The 14107-nt window shown below is 38.6% G+C and overlaps 1 protein-coding gene across 1 annotated transcript in view; it reads left to right on the top strand.

The window, feature by feature from the left end:
• LOC108699148 (Fc receptor-like protein 2) overlaps positions 1–14107 on the top strand; it is a 21695-nt gene extending 7588 nt beyond the window's left edge. The window contains exons 6-8 of the mRNA XM_041574001.1: positions 8371–8652; positions 11726–12025; positions 13965–14107. Coding sequence (XP_041429935.1) covers positions 8371–8652; positions 11726–12025; positions 13965–14107 — 725 coding nt within the window. The remainder of the gene's footprint in view (positions 1–8370; positions 8653–11725; positions 12026–13964) is intronic.

Genomic DNA, 14107 nt, shown 5'->3' with positions numbered 1-14107 from the left:
GGAGACCAAAACTGTACAGCATATTCTAGATGGGGCCTTACCAGTGCTCTATACAGTGGAAGAATGACCCCTCCTCCCGTGACTCTCTGCCCCATTTAATACAGCTCAAGACCTTATTTGCCCTTGATGCTGCTGACTGGCATTACTTGCTACAGACAAGTTTATTATCTACAAGGACTCCAAGGTCCTTTTCCATAATGGATTTGCCTAGTGCAGTCCCATTAAAGGTATAAGTGGATATTTTTACATCCCAGGTGCAGGACTTTACATTTATCAACATTGAATCTCATTTGCCACTTAGCTGCCCAGATTGCCAGTTTATCAAGATCCTGTTGCAAGTGCCACATCCTGGATGGAATTAATTGGGCTGATAGTTTTGTCTCATCTGCAAACACTGATACATTACTTACAACACCCTCCCCTAAGTCATTAATGAACAAGTTAAATAAGAGTGGACCCAATACTGAGCCCTGAGGGACCCCACTAAGAACCTTACTCCAAGTAGAGAATGTCCCATTAACAACCACCCTCTGTACCTGATCCTGTAGCCAGTTTCCCATCCACTTGCAAACGTCTTCATTAAGCCCAACAGACCTTAGTTTAGAAAGCAGTCATTTGTGGGGCACAGTATCAAACGCTTTGGCAAAATCCAAATAGATCACATCTACTGCCCCCCCACTGTCCAGAATCTTACTTACCTCATCATAAAAAGCAATCACATTTGTCTGACATGACCTATCCTTCATAAAGCCATGCTGATTGCTGCTCATAATGCCATTCACTAGGACAGGGGTCCCCAACCTTTTTCGCTCCGTGAGCCACACTCCGATGCAAAACTTGTTCGTGAGCAACGCAAAACGTGAACAGTACGGCAAACATAATATTTTAATAATAATAAGCATATACTCAATTCAAATGATAAAATGTAATATAAATCAGTGTGAAATCTGGCACTGCATGTTTTCTGCCAGTTTCTGAATATCTGGAGTGTAGTTTGTAACAGCCAACCTCATGCATTCTCCCAGATGATCATCATTTAAACGTGTTCTATATTTCGATTTTAAAATTTTCATAGCTGAAAATCCAGATTCGCAAAGGAAGGTTGACCCAAAACAGGAATTCAGCCTTTGTGAGGTTCCTTTTAGGATGGGAAACTTGCAGATTTCTACTAATGACCAGAAGTCATTTTGCAGTGATCTGGATCTCAGCTGCACATCTGTTCTTAATGTTATTACTTCATTTTCCACTTCTAAAACATTAACTTTAAATATGTTAGCAATATGTTCTGCAATGTAACATACGTCAATGCCCATGAATGGATTGGCAAGGAATGTCACAATTGGCTCTATGATACAAAAATCAGCAAAGCGTTTATCAAAGTCTCTCATCAGTTTGTCACAGCTGCCAATATAAGAATCTGTCTCAAAAGTCAAATGCTCTTCCTGCCTTTTTTGTAAGCTGGGAAAGTGATGGAAAATTTTTCTCTTGAGGTGACACAACCACATTTTTAACTTTTCCTTAAAAGCATTTATTGTCCCAATCATTTGTGTAATATTTTTGTCCTTTCCCTGAAGGTCAAGGTTAAGGTTATTTAATTTTGAAGTCATGTCTGTTAAAAATGCCAAATCTGTCAGCCACTGAGGGTCATATAATTCACTGTATAATTCATCTTTTTCTTCTAAAAATTGGGATATTTCTGGCAAAAGCTCTTGGAAGCGCTGCAACACTTTCCCTCTGCTTAGCCACCGTACTTCTGTGTGAAACAGGAGGTCCTTATACTCAGCATCAAATTCATCCAGGAAAGCTTTGAACAACCTGTGCTGAAGTGGCCTGGCACGAATTGAGTTCACAATCCTCACTACAACTTTCATGACGTGATGGAACTCAATAACTTTGGAACAAAGTGATTCCTGGTGAATAACACAATGATAATTCAAAAATGGTGGAAATGCTGGATCATTTCTACATAAAGAAACAAAGCCAAGTTTTGACCCAATCATTGCAGGGGCACCATCAGTTGTTATAGATACCAATTTATGTAGTGGGACATTCAGCTGCTGAACATAAGCTTTAAAAGCTTGGTAAATATCTTCTCCTCTTGTTTTTCCTTTCAATGGTATAACAGCAAACAGGTCTTCCTTTATACTTGCATCCTTAAAAACCATTCGAATAAAGATGTTCAGCTGAGCAGTGTCCACCACATCTATTGATTCATCAAACTGCAAGCTGTAGAAATCACATTGCTGTACATCCCTCTTCATCTGGTGACAAATGTCATCTGACATGGCTTCAATTCTGCGAGTAATAGTGTTTCCAGAGAGCTGCAGGTCCTGAATAGCAGACATAATGTCTGATTTATTTTTAAAATCCTGAAATAAAGTATCGGCAACTGCAACCATGGCATCCTTGACAATTTCTCCATCCTCATATGGTTTCTTCTTTCTTGCAAGGACATGTGCCACCTTGAATGATGCAATTGTTGCTGCTTTTGATTTGTTTGCAGGTTTCTTGAAGATTGCTTGTTGGGCATTTAGAACAGATTTTAACTCTTTCACTTTTACTTTCCGCAAATTCGTGCCAACTGGAAATTCCAGGTCATACTTTCTATGCGTTGTTGTGAAATGGCGTTCTACATTGCATTTTTTCCCAATGGCAACTGTTGCATGGCATATTATGCATATGCATTTCTCTTTGAAATTAGTAAAAAAGTATTTTTCTTCCCACTCTTCATTAAAACTGTATGTGTAGGTACGTCTTTTCTTGTGCAGAGGAGGAGCAGCCATTTTCTTAGTAAAAAAAATCATAAAATGTTTAAAACAAAAGTTTTTATTAAAGTAAAAGTGTTCCAGTTTACAACAAAATGCCAGTTTGTTAGTGACGCCAGTGTGAAATATAGCAAACTCAGCAATCTGTACCCTGCAATTAGTATAGCAAACCTGAAAATACCTAAAATTCCTAACAGTGTACTTTATCTGAGACCAATATAACATACACAGCCGTTACTAGCAACACTTAAGAATACCTATCAGTAGTACAGTGTATTCACACACCATGCACACAGTCCATGCAAGCACAACAAACTGCCTAATGTTATGTGTCATCAAAGCCCCTACACAGGTAACAACAGAGATCCATTTTGGGAACTAAACAGAGGCCATGTGCCGGCCTGAGGGGGGAATGAATGGCACACTGGAGCAATTAAAGTACAGGCAGGAGAAAAAAATCACACACTGGAGCACTGGGAATACGGACGGAAGAAAAAATGGCACACTGGAGCACTGAAAGTACAGGCAGGAGAAAAAATGGCACACTGGAGCACTGGAAGTACGGACGGAAGAAACAATTGCACACTGGAGCATTGGAAGTACGGACGGAAGAAAAAATGGCGCACTGGAAGTACGGACGGAAGAAAAAATTGCACACTGGAGCATTGGAAGTACGGACGGAAGAAAAAATAGCACACTGGAGCACTGAGGGTACAGACAGGGCACAGAATGCCACAGAAGTACCAAGGGTATATGGAGGAGAGAGACGGGAAGGAGCAAAAATGTAGAGAAGATTGTGGCACATGAACATGCGAAAAGGGGAAATAAAAGAAATGTAGGATGTTGAACTTCTTGGAAATGGTGACACAAAGGAGACTGGGCAGCACTGAAACTCTCTGGTGAAAAGTGATGTATGGAGTTGGGAATCATAATGGTACAACAAGGTGATGGGTGATGGAGTAGCAGTTACGTAGAATGTGGAATTATTAAAATTGGCACAGTAATGGCACAGGCTGGAGAGAAGGGATCACTCTGGGCTGCTGCTGGAAAAAGAGGGGCAGAAGCAGTGTGCTGTTATAAGTGCTTTATTCATATAGTTTCTTTGCCAGCAATAAGATTGTTTTTAAGCTGCAGAGTGCTCCCTTTTTTCCAGCCCACACCAGTATTGTATTACCCAGTATGATCGCTACTCAGCAGCCCCGTGTAATAGGAAGCATGTTTAATAGATTCTGCCAGCGAGATCCCTTCTCCCTAGCCCACCGTAAGAAGCGTGAATCACAGTTTCACTCAGTGCGATCCTTTCTCCCCGGCCCTCACACATAAATACCAGCATAGCTTTTCTCGCAGTCCACCCTTTTCCTGCGCCTCCTACTCACCGCTCGCTTACAGGACTAATCACGAACACGCTGTTATATATCACTGATGTCTTTGACAGGAGGTTTACCGAAGGACAGCAGGGGAACGCGCTTGTAATTTATGTGAGACTGCGAGGGCAGGGGAGAAAGGATCGCACTGAGTGAAACTGTGATTCACGCTTCTTACGGTGGGCTAGGGAGAAGGAATCTCGCTGGCAGAATCTATTAAACATGCTTCCTAATACACGGGGCTGCTGAGTAGCGATCATACTGGGTCATAAGTACTGGTGTGGGCTGGAAAAAACGAAGGGTTGGGAAGAAGGGGTCGGCTAGAACTGCAGCTAGAAAGGGGGGAGAGAGTTGAGAGATACTTACAGAAAGATGCAGCGACGGAACGAATTTCGAACATACAGCTCTGCCTCTTTTCCTTGCGATCTGCAGTTAAAACATCCAGAGTATTTTCCTAATGTTTAAATTCCTGCAAGTTGACCCATGACCCAGGTAACACTTTTGATTGGCTGACTCACACAATGTACAGCCCCCAGCTGCCTGATTATCTTATCTAGGATGAGACGGCAGCATGCTTTGTAATGAATGAAGAACTACCTGTTTGCGCTCCAGACAGCACTCCAGACAGTAAGCCACTTTGCTAAATGGACACCTGCTGGTAAGCTTACGCGAGCAACATCAAGTGAGGCTGCGAGCAACATGTTGCTCGCGAGCTACGTTTTGGGGATCACTGCACTAGGACAACATTTTGAATGTGATCCCTTAACAAGCCTTCAAATATTTTGCCCACCACAGATGTCAAATTTACTGGCCTATAATTGCCAGGCTGAGATCATAATCCCTTTTTAAATATTGGAATAAGATCAGCTTTTCTCCAATCCATAGGCACCATACCAGATGAAAGTGATCTGAGAAAATCAGAAATAGGGGCTGGTCTAAAACTGAACTAAACTCTCTTAGAACTCCGGGGTGTATGCCATCAGGCCCTGGAGCCTTGTTTAGAGAAATTTTTATTAAAGCTTTATGAATCATATCCTGAGTCAGCCACTGAGTAGATTGAGCTGAGCCATTAGTGCAGCTATAAAGTGAGCCTGGGAACTCAGATTCCTCTATTGTATACACTGAAGAAAAGAACTGATTTAACACATTTGCCTTATCTGTATCTGTTACAACCACACTGGTACCATTATTTAATGGAGCAACACTCTCAACCTGCATCTTTTTACTATTAATATATTTAAAAACATTTTAGGGTTAGTTTTCACCTCCACCGCAATTAACTCTTCATTTCTTTTCTTAGCCTTCCGGATTGCTGATTTACAACATTTATTACAGTGTTTATATATTAAATGCAGCTTCTGTCCTAACAGATTTGTAGTTTTTAAATGCCTCTCTCTTCTTTCCCATTAACTTCTTTACTTCTGTATTAAGCCACACAGGATGATTCTTAGAGCTTCTACATTTACTCCTTAAGGGAATAAATTGAGAACAGTAATGCTTTAATATCATTTTAAATGACAACCATTTCTGTTCTGTGTTTTTAGCTGAAAACTTAATGCCCCAATCAATGCGCTGTAGGGCAGCCCTCAAGGCACTAAAATTAGCTTTTCCAAAATTCATGGTTTTTGTTGCCCCAGTATATATTTGTTTTCTGCACCAGATATTAAATTATATAACATTATGGTCACTAATACCCAGGGGTTCAATTACTTGCACATTTGCTACAAGTTCTGGCTCATTAGAGATCACTAGATCCAGAATAGCATTTTTTCTGGTTGGCTCCTCAACAACCATGCTTGACAAAGGGGGGTGACCCCGAACGTTGCACCTGCACTGCATTAAAGAATTGCAAGGGCTTGCCCTGCAGCTAAAAATCCTGTGTGCCTGTGAAAGTCTTTTCTATGGAATTTTGAGGTGGCCGAAGCCTCTATCGTTGTGCACCAGGTGACAAGTACAGGAAGGGTGGTGTTGGTGTGCGGTTAACCGAAATTTCTTGGCTCCTCAACAACCTGTGCCATAAAATTGTCATGTAACAGTTTATAAACTTATTCCCATTAACTGATCTGGCAGTACTGTTGCTCCAGTCAATATCTGGGTAATTAAAATCCCCCATTATCATTACTTTACCCAAACTAGCAGCCTTTTCTATTTGTATCAGGAGCTTCGCCTCCTCCTCGTCACTTACATTAGGGGGTCTATAGCGACTCCTACAATTAATTTGCTGGACTCTTTACAATTGGTGAAGAACTCCACCCATAAGACTTCTGCCCCCTCATTTTCTAACATAACCTCCTCCTTTATATGAGCTTTTAAAACCTGCCTAACAAACAGACATACCCCTCCTCCTTTTCTATTGCCTCTGTCCCTCCAAAACAAAGTATAGCCACTGATATTTACTGCCCAGTCATGTGACTCATTCAGCCATGTTTAGGCCACACCAATCATATCATATTTTCCCTCCAGCACCTCCAGCTCTCCCATTTTACCAGTCAGACTCGTTGCATTTGTAAACATACATTTAATACTGGCACCATATTGAACATATGACATGTGGCCCTCCCTATCCTCAAGATGCCTTTAGATGGTGCTAGAGTACAATGGCCTTAGTCCATCAAAAACAATGTACTGGAATTGCACTCTAACTCGATCTAGAGACAGTATTTAGCACTTAAAAATGATATGGTGTGACAAAATCCTGATGGCACTAAAAAAAGGTGTCTGGACACAGAGCGACAAAATGTAAAATCCATGTGGCTTCATATGTATGTATTTAGATAATATACTCACCTGAATAAGCCAAAAGCAGTGTACTAAGGGGCACATTTACTTAGGGTCGAATATCGAGGGTTAATTAACCCTCGATATTCGACTGTCGAAGTTAAATCCTTCGACTTCGATTTCGATCGAAGGAATAATCGTTCGAATGATTCGAAGGATTTTAATCCACCGATCGAACGATTTTCCTTTGATCACAAATTGGCTAGAAAACCTATGGGGACCTTCCCCATAGGCTAACAATGAGATTCGGTAGGTTTTAGGTGGCGAAGTAGGTGGTCGAAGTTTTTTTTTAAGAGACAGTACTTCGACTATCGAATGGTCAAATAGTCGAACGATTTTTAGTTTGAATCGTTCGATTCATAGTCGTAGTCGATGGTCGAAGTAGCCAAAAAAAATACTTTGAAATTCAAAGTATTTTTTATTCTAATCCTTCACTCGAGCTAAGTAAATGTGCCCCTAAATGTTCTGCTCTGTCCCATGAGACACATTCTTGTATAGGTGGAGATAGGGTTAGATTTTCCAGTATTTACATTTTAAGAAAAGAAAATTGCAGAGAAAAAAGTTCCCCTTTGTGCTCTAGCACTGTCACCCCAGGGATAAGTAAATGATCCATATAGTATTATTACTATTTTGAGTTTCTCCTACAGTATCATTGGTTCCAACTCTACACTGGCTAATCTTTAAACATGGCTTCCACAATTTATATATACTCAGAGGTTTAGCTGCCACAGCTCTTGATCTAGCACCCACTCTGCTACTTGAAGTAATTAAAGAAAAATATGTACCACTTTCCTTTCATATATACATTGTTTATATAGGGGGACAAATAGTTTTTTCTGTCACATGGGACATTAGAAATTTTTAGATAAGATCTGACATTGCTTTACAACTATTTGTCTTAAACTCTCCCACTTCTTGTAGCCTAGGGACATATACATTCTGCAGATATCTATCTGTGTAGCACTTGCACCGGAATTCATGGTTTACCATGGTTTAATGCTGTTCATTGGTTTTGTGGTCTTATTTAGTGATGTGCGAATCTCTCCTGTTTCACCGGTACATTCTCAAATTTCCTGCAAAATTCTCGAAACAGCGAACAATTTGCAAAAATCATGAAAGCGGCCGTTTTGGGAAATTTGTGAATTTGTGAAATTCGGACGTTTTCAGCAAAATAAAGCAATTCAAACCTTTTCCCGGAAAAATCGAGCATTTTGAAAGTTTTCACGAAAAAATCGTGAAAAACGGAAATTGCCGCAGGCAAATTTTCGCGAATTTATTTGCCGGTGGCGAAACACTGGAATTCGCCGCGAATTTGTGCATGGCGAATTTATTCGTCCATCACTAGTCTTATTCTGCCTTGATGACAATTTATTGGTTTTACATGCTGACCATTTGAATGCATGTTGTATTGAATAATTTCTGCCAGATATACGGACATTTGTTTTTCTTCTCCTCTGTTAAAGTGAAGTTGGGCAAACCGGAGCTAAAACTTAGTCCTGGCAAAGTAGCTGTGGGGGATTCTGTGGATCTTTTCTACGAGTCCAAGAGTGGATCTGTCCCAGTTGATTATGAATTCTATCACAGGAATGATTCAGTAGGGAAAGGTAAAGCTGAAAAGAAGGAAGATGCTAAATACCAGGTGACTGTCACCTCCATCACCATGACTGGACCCTACTCTTGTGCCTTGCAAAATGAGGTCTCCAGCAAAATGCAGCTCAGTGAGGGAGTTGTTTTGTCTGTAATGGGTGAGTACTTTAACCTACATAATTAACAATAAACCTATAAATACTCTTTATGAGATTCAGTCTTAAAAAATACACCATAAAACTATCTACGTTAGGTTCTATTTAGTATGGAAAGCCCCCTAAGCTTGCAAACAACCTGTACCGAGACCATTAAATATATCAGCTTAGATTGGATATTTAAAAAACAATACTTATTCACTGTGAACTTCCAATATATCAGATATCATCTAGCCCCACATACTATCCTTTTAAAAATTCACCAGAAATGTTCCATGGTTTCTCTCACATTCCTGAATACCTCACTTGCATAAAATAAAGAATAAAATTCCAAACATTCATTTTAGAGTTAACAATTTTACTCTACTCGGAGTTAGAATTAGCCAATACCAGTGCATGGAGATGGGAAAACTATGGGGTGGGGATCACTCTTGCATTTCTTTATAATTGGCACTTTTTGTAGTTACTCACATTATTTTGTGATATAACAAAATTAGTATCTACAAAAATACTTTGTAAAAAAATACATTTTGGAAATAAAAATATTTTTTGTAAATAAAAATGATATATGTAAGAAGAATTCTGTACAACAATGGTACAATCAACTGTAGACAAAAAGAGCTTAATGTTATAAAGTTCAGTTGCAGTTCACGGAATATGACAATCTAAACGGACAAGGAAAGGCAAACAAATAAAATCCCATTTTTTACTTTCTTTAATGAAAAATAAATCTATTTCCAATATACTTTAATTAAAAAATGTGTACCATTTTTATAAGAAACCTGACTGTATGCAGTGAAATTCCCCCCCTCATTTACTGCTGTGGATAGGAATTGTCAGACGGTCCCTAACTGCTGGGTAGGGAAACAATCATACTTATGAACAGCAGGGGGAGCTTTACTTCCCAGCCATGCAGAACTCAAGCAGCTTTGTTTGTTTCCCTGTAGAGCAGTCGGTGACTGTGTAGAGATTTGTATTGAATTTTATTTTTGCCTTTACATCCCCTTTACTGTTTCCAACTCCAGCTGCAGGGACAAAGATTGGGTCAGGTAGTATCTGTATCCCCTCCGTTAGCCGCACTGTAGTATTTTCCTGAATGCAAGATCTGCTTCAACCAGGCGGCCATTTTCTATCAGCTACATGATCATTTATATTTGCATATCCAGTCACGCCTGATGACTTTGCTCAGAACTTTTTTTTTGGTAATGTAACTTTATTAGCAACTATGTTTAATCCTACTGACTCCTACATGTAATCCCACTCACTCATACATAATCCTGATCACTCATATGCATAATTGCACTCATACTTGTAATCCCACTCATGTGTACATGTAATATCTCTCACTCATACGCATAATATGCAACTCATATGCATAATCCCACTCATACTCACAATACCACTCACTCATATGCATAATCCCACTCATATGCATAATCCCACTCAGATTTACAATCCCACTCACTCATACATGTAATACCACTCACTCATACATAATCCTGATCACTCATATGCATAATTGAACTCCTACTTGTAATCCCACTCATGTGTACATGTAATACCACTCACTCATACATGTATGAGTGTGATTATGCATATGAGTAGGATTATGCATGAGTGAGTGGGATTATGACAGATTATGCATGAGTGAGTGGGCGTGAGTGGGATTATGCATGGGTGAGCGGGATCATGCATGAGTGAGTGGTTTTATGATAGATTATGCATGAGTGAGTGGGATTATGCATGAGTGAGTGGGAGTGGGTGGGTGGGATTATGCATGAGTGAGTGGTATTATGCACGAGTGAGCAGGATTATGCATGAGTGAGCGGGATTATGCATGAGTGAGTGGTATTATGCATGAGTGAGCAGGATCTTGCATGAGTGAGTGGGATTATGCATGAGTGGGATTATGCATGAGTGAGTGAGAGTGAGTGGGATTATGCATGAGTGAGTGGGATTATGCACAAGTGAGTGGGATTATGCATAAATGAGCAGGGAGCGGGATTATGCATAAATCAGCAGGATAATGCATAAATAAGCAGGATTATGCATGAGTGAGTGGGATCATACATCCTTACTGTTAACCTTTTAACAGAGTGAGTGGGATTATGCATAAATGAGCAGGATTATGCATGAGTGAGTGGGGTTATGCATGAGTGAGTGGGAGTGGGTGGGATTATGCATGAGTGAGTGGTATTATGCACAAGTGATCAGGATTATGCATGAGTGAGTGGGATTATGCATGAGTGAGCAGGATCTTGCATGAGTGAGTAGGATTATGCATGAGTGGGATTATGCATGAGTGAGTGGGAGTGGGTGGGATTATGCATGAGTGAGTGGTATTATGCACAAGTGAGCAGGATTATGCATGAGTGAGTGGGATTATGCATGAGTGAGCAGGATCTTGCATGAGTGAGTAGGATTATGCATGAGTGGGATTATGCATGAGTGAGTGAGAGTGAGTGGGATTATGCATGAGTGAGTGGTATTATGCACAAGTGAGTGGGATTATGCATAAATGAGCAGGGAGGGGGATTATGCATAAATGAGCAGGATTATGCATAAATGAGCAGGATTATCCATGAGTGAGTGGGATCATACATTCTTACTGTTAACCTTTTAACAGAGTGGCAGTTATCTAAAGATTTCAAAGAGGTCGTTCACTGATTAATTTTTTATTGGGGGTTTACATGTCCTTTAAACAATACAAAAACTATAAAATCCACATTAGATTACATGACAACACAGGACCCAGTGCAGTCTGTATATTCTGATTATTAATCAGTCTTGCTGTATCGGCTTCTGGCAGATATTATTTGACTTGTGCTGTTTTGATCATTTATGACGATCCCTAAGCAGCCCAGATCACACTGAGCATGTGCACAGTCTTGGTCTTGCAAAGATGTTTAAGAAAGTTACAAGATGGTGACCCCCTGTGGCCAACTTTGAAAGAATAAATCATTTGTTTGATTAGGCTTGTGGTGCAGTAAGTTCATGTTTATGTTTAGTATACAAAATACAGCATTTCTAGCCTTATTCTATTTTAGACTTTCCTTGTCCTTTATTGTTCTAACAGAACCAGTGGCAGATGCCAGAATTACCCCTGGGGAAGATGAACTTTCAGTAAAAATGGAAAACAATCTGTGCTTAACCTGTTCTGTAGAAAAAGGCACTAGTCCCTCGTTCCTTTGGATTTATAATGAGACAATTGCAAATAAATCAGGACTGTTCCAGATCCAAGAATCTGGGAAATTGCTTTGTATAGAGTCAGCACAGCTTCACCATGCTGGGACATACAGGTGTCAGGTCAGCAACCAACTTTCATCCAACAGGATCTTCTCTGTTACCAGCAACAATGTCACCATAAGCATCTCAGGTGAGTTCTGTTCATGGCAACTATCAACACTTTCCTTGTATGGAACTTCTATTCCAGTAATGCCTTATTGAAAGGGCCATCAGCTTCATCACCTTCCTTCTGATGAAGGTGGTGATGCTCTTCTAGCAAGAGAGGTCAAAACAGTTATAATCATTTTCAGTAGCTATTAATACAGCATTTTTCCTTTCTCTGGAGTTGCTGAGAGCTGTTGTTGTTTGTTTGCTTTTTGCTGATTTAGCAAGGTTTATTACATTTTAGGGTTGGTCATCAACTTTGCACCCACGTCTGGGCTAGATGATATTTTACCAAGGAAGGATACAACTCTGTAGTTATTGAGATTAAAAAGTAGAAGTTATTGAAAATGGATCTAAGAGAGCTTTCTTTGCCATAGAAATGCAGAGACTTCAGATTTCTCAGGCTCTCCAAACATTGGTTGGATCCTTCTTAGCACATTAAAACATGGCTGTAGCCATTGTTGTCCTATGGTTTCAAGAATTTCCAAGACAGTAACTAAGCACTCATCCCCTTCAAACTGTAAAGGTTGAACTATTTTGAGCGGCACTGAAGGGCAAATTTATTACAATTTGAATTTGTTTTTTTTTACAGAAGTTCAAATTTAAAGTTTTTTCAAATTTAAATTTTCTGAATTCTAATTTTCAGGATTTACCAATTCAATTTTTTTGTAAAAAACTCGAATGGAAAAAAACTTAAATTAAAGTAAAAACAATATCAAAGTAGAACATGTTAAGTTTCTCAAGAAGCCAATATAAAGTGTTTTTTTTTAAAATTCAAGCCAAAAACTAGTTATTGCTGAATGATTTACAATAAATGGAACTGTGTTTTTTCCGACTTAAAAAATCTTTTTTCTTTTTGTTTAATGTGTTCATAATTAAGAAAAATACCACAATCACACACAAAAAACATTCAAAAGCTGATTGAATGGTTTTTTTTTCCTAAAGAATTCTTTTAAAATTCAAAATTTCATAAATCTCTGCCTAGGTGTTAAAAGCATTATGTTATAATTCATTATTATAATGCATAATTATAATTAATTAATTATAATCAATTAAATAATTACATGATAGCAGTATGCCTCTACAGTTTCTATAGCATGATAGTAGTAAATTTGAAGGACAATAGGAAAAAACATTCCATGTTAAGAAAAAGTATTCCAAAAAAAAATATTCTAAAAGTAAACCTGGCAAACATTTTTTAGTTATAAATTCAACAGTTCACAGATGATAATATAATAGGAAATTGGAAAAAATATTCCATGTTAAGCAAAAGTATTCTAAAAAATATTGTAAAATGAAATCTGGCAAACATTTTTTAGGTAAAAATTCAACAGTTTATAAATGATAATATAATATATTTTACCTCCTTTAGTGTCAAGATATCTCACAAAGAGTTTAGCTCTAGAAAAAAAAAAAGCTTAATTCAATTTTTGATAAATATCCCTAACTTTGCTAATATGTATACTGAGTAATTTTAGTTATATATATATATATATATATATAGAGTGAAAATTGGTTGGTCTTTGATTCTTATTTGATGTGGGTTTGAAAATTTTGCAATTTAAATCTGCCTATCCTTATGAAATGTAAAAAGGTATATTTTGTCTAGGGTCCCTAACCTTTTCCCCCAATCCTGGGACTAGATTTGTATTGCTTCTCTTATTCTGGGTTGCTTATCTCTATATTCATACCAATTAAATCACAGTCTGGTTGTTAAGGTAAGTGAGACAAGTAGAAATTTTAGACCTGCAAAACAAAAATTTAAACAGTTAAGATAAATGATGAACTAGCTGCAACCACTATCTACATTACCATAAACGTTCCTTTAGAAGGTGAATTGGCCAATCAGGGAATAATATTTTGAAAATGTTTGGGATACCTGTATTATTTAAATGACTAACCATGCATATTCTTTCTCCCAAAAGAGAAGAGCTATCAAGTGATGGGAATTGGAATCACAGTGGCTTTCCTGGTTCTACTTTTTGTTACTGCCATTGTTACCTTCAAATGCAGGAGCAACAACTGTTGCCATTCCCCAAAAAGTTCAGGTAACACCACATTGTTCTAG

Source organism: Xenopus laevis, chromosome 8L, assembly GCF_017654675.1.
Source record: "Xenopus laevis strain J_2021 chromosome 8L, Xenopus_laevis_v10.1, whole genome shotgun sequence".
NCBI lineage: Eukaryota > Metazoa > Chordata > Amphibia > Anura > Pipidae > Xenopus > Xenopus laevis.
Note: the sequence above shows the minus strand (reverse complement) of the source record. Positions and strands in the feature narration are given on the sequence as shown.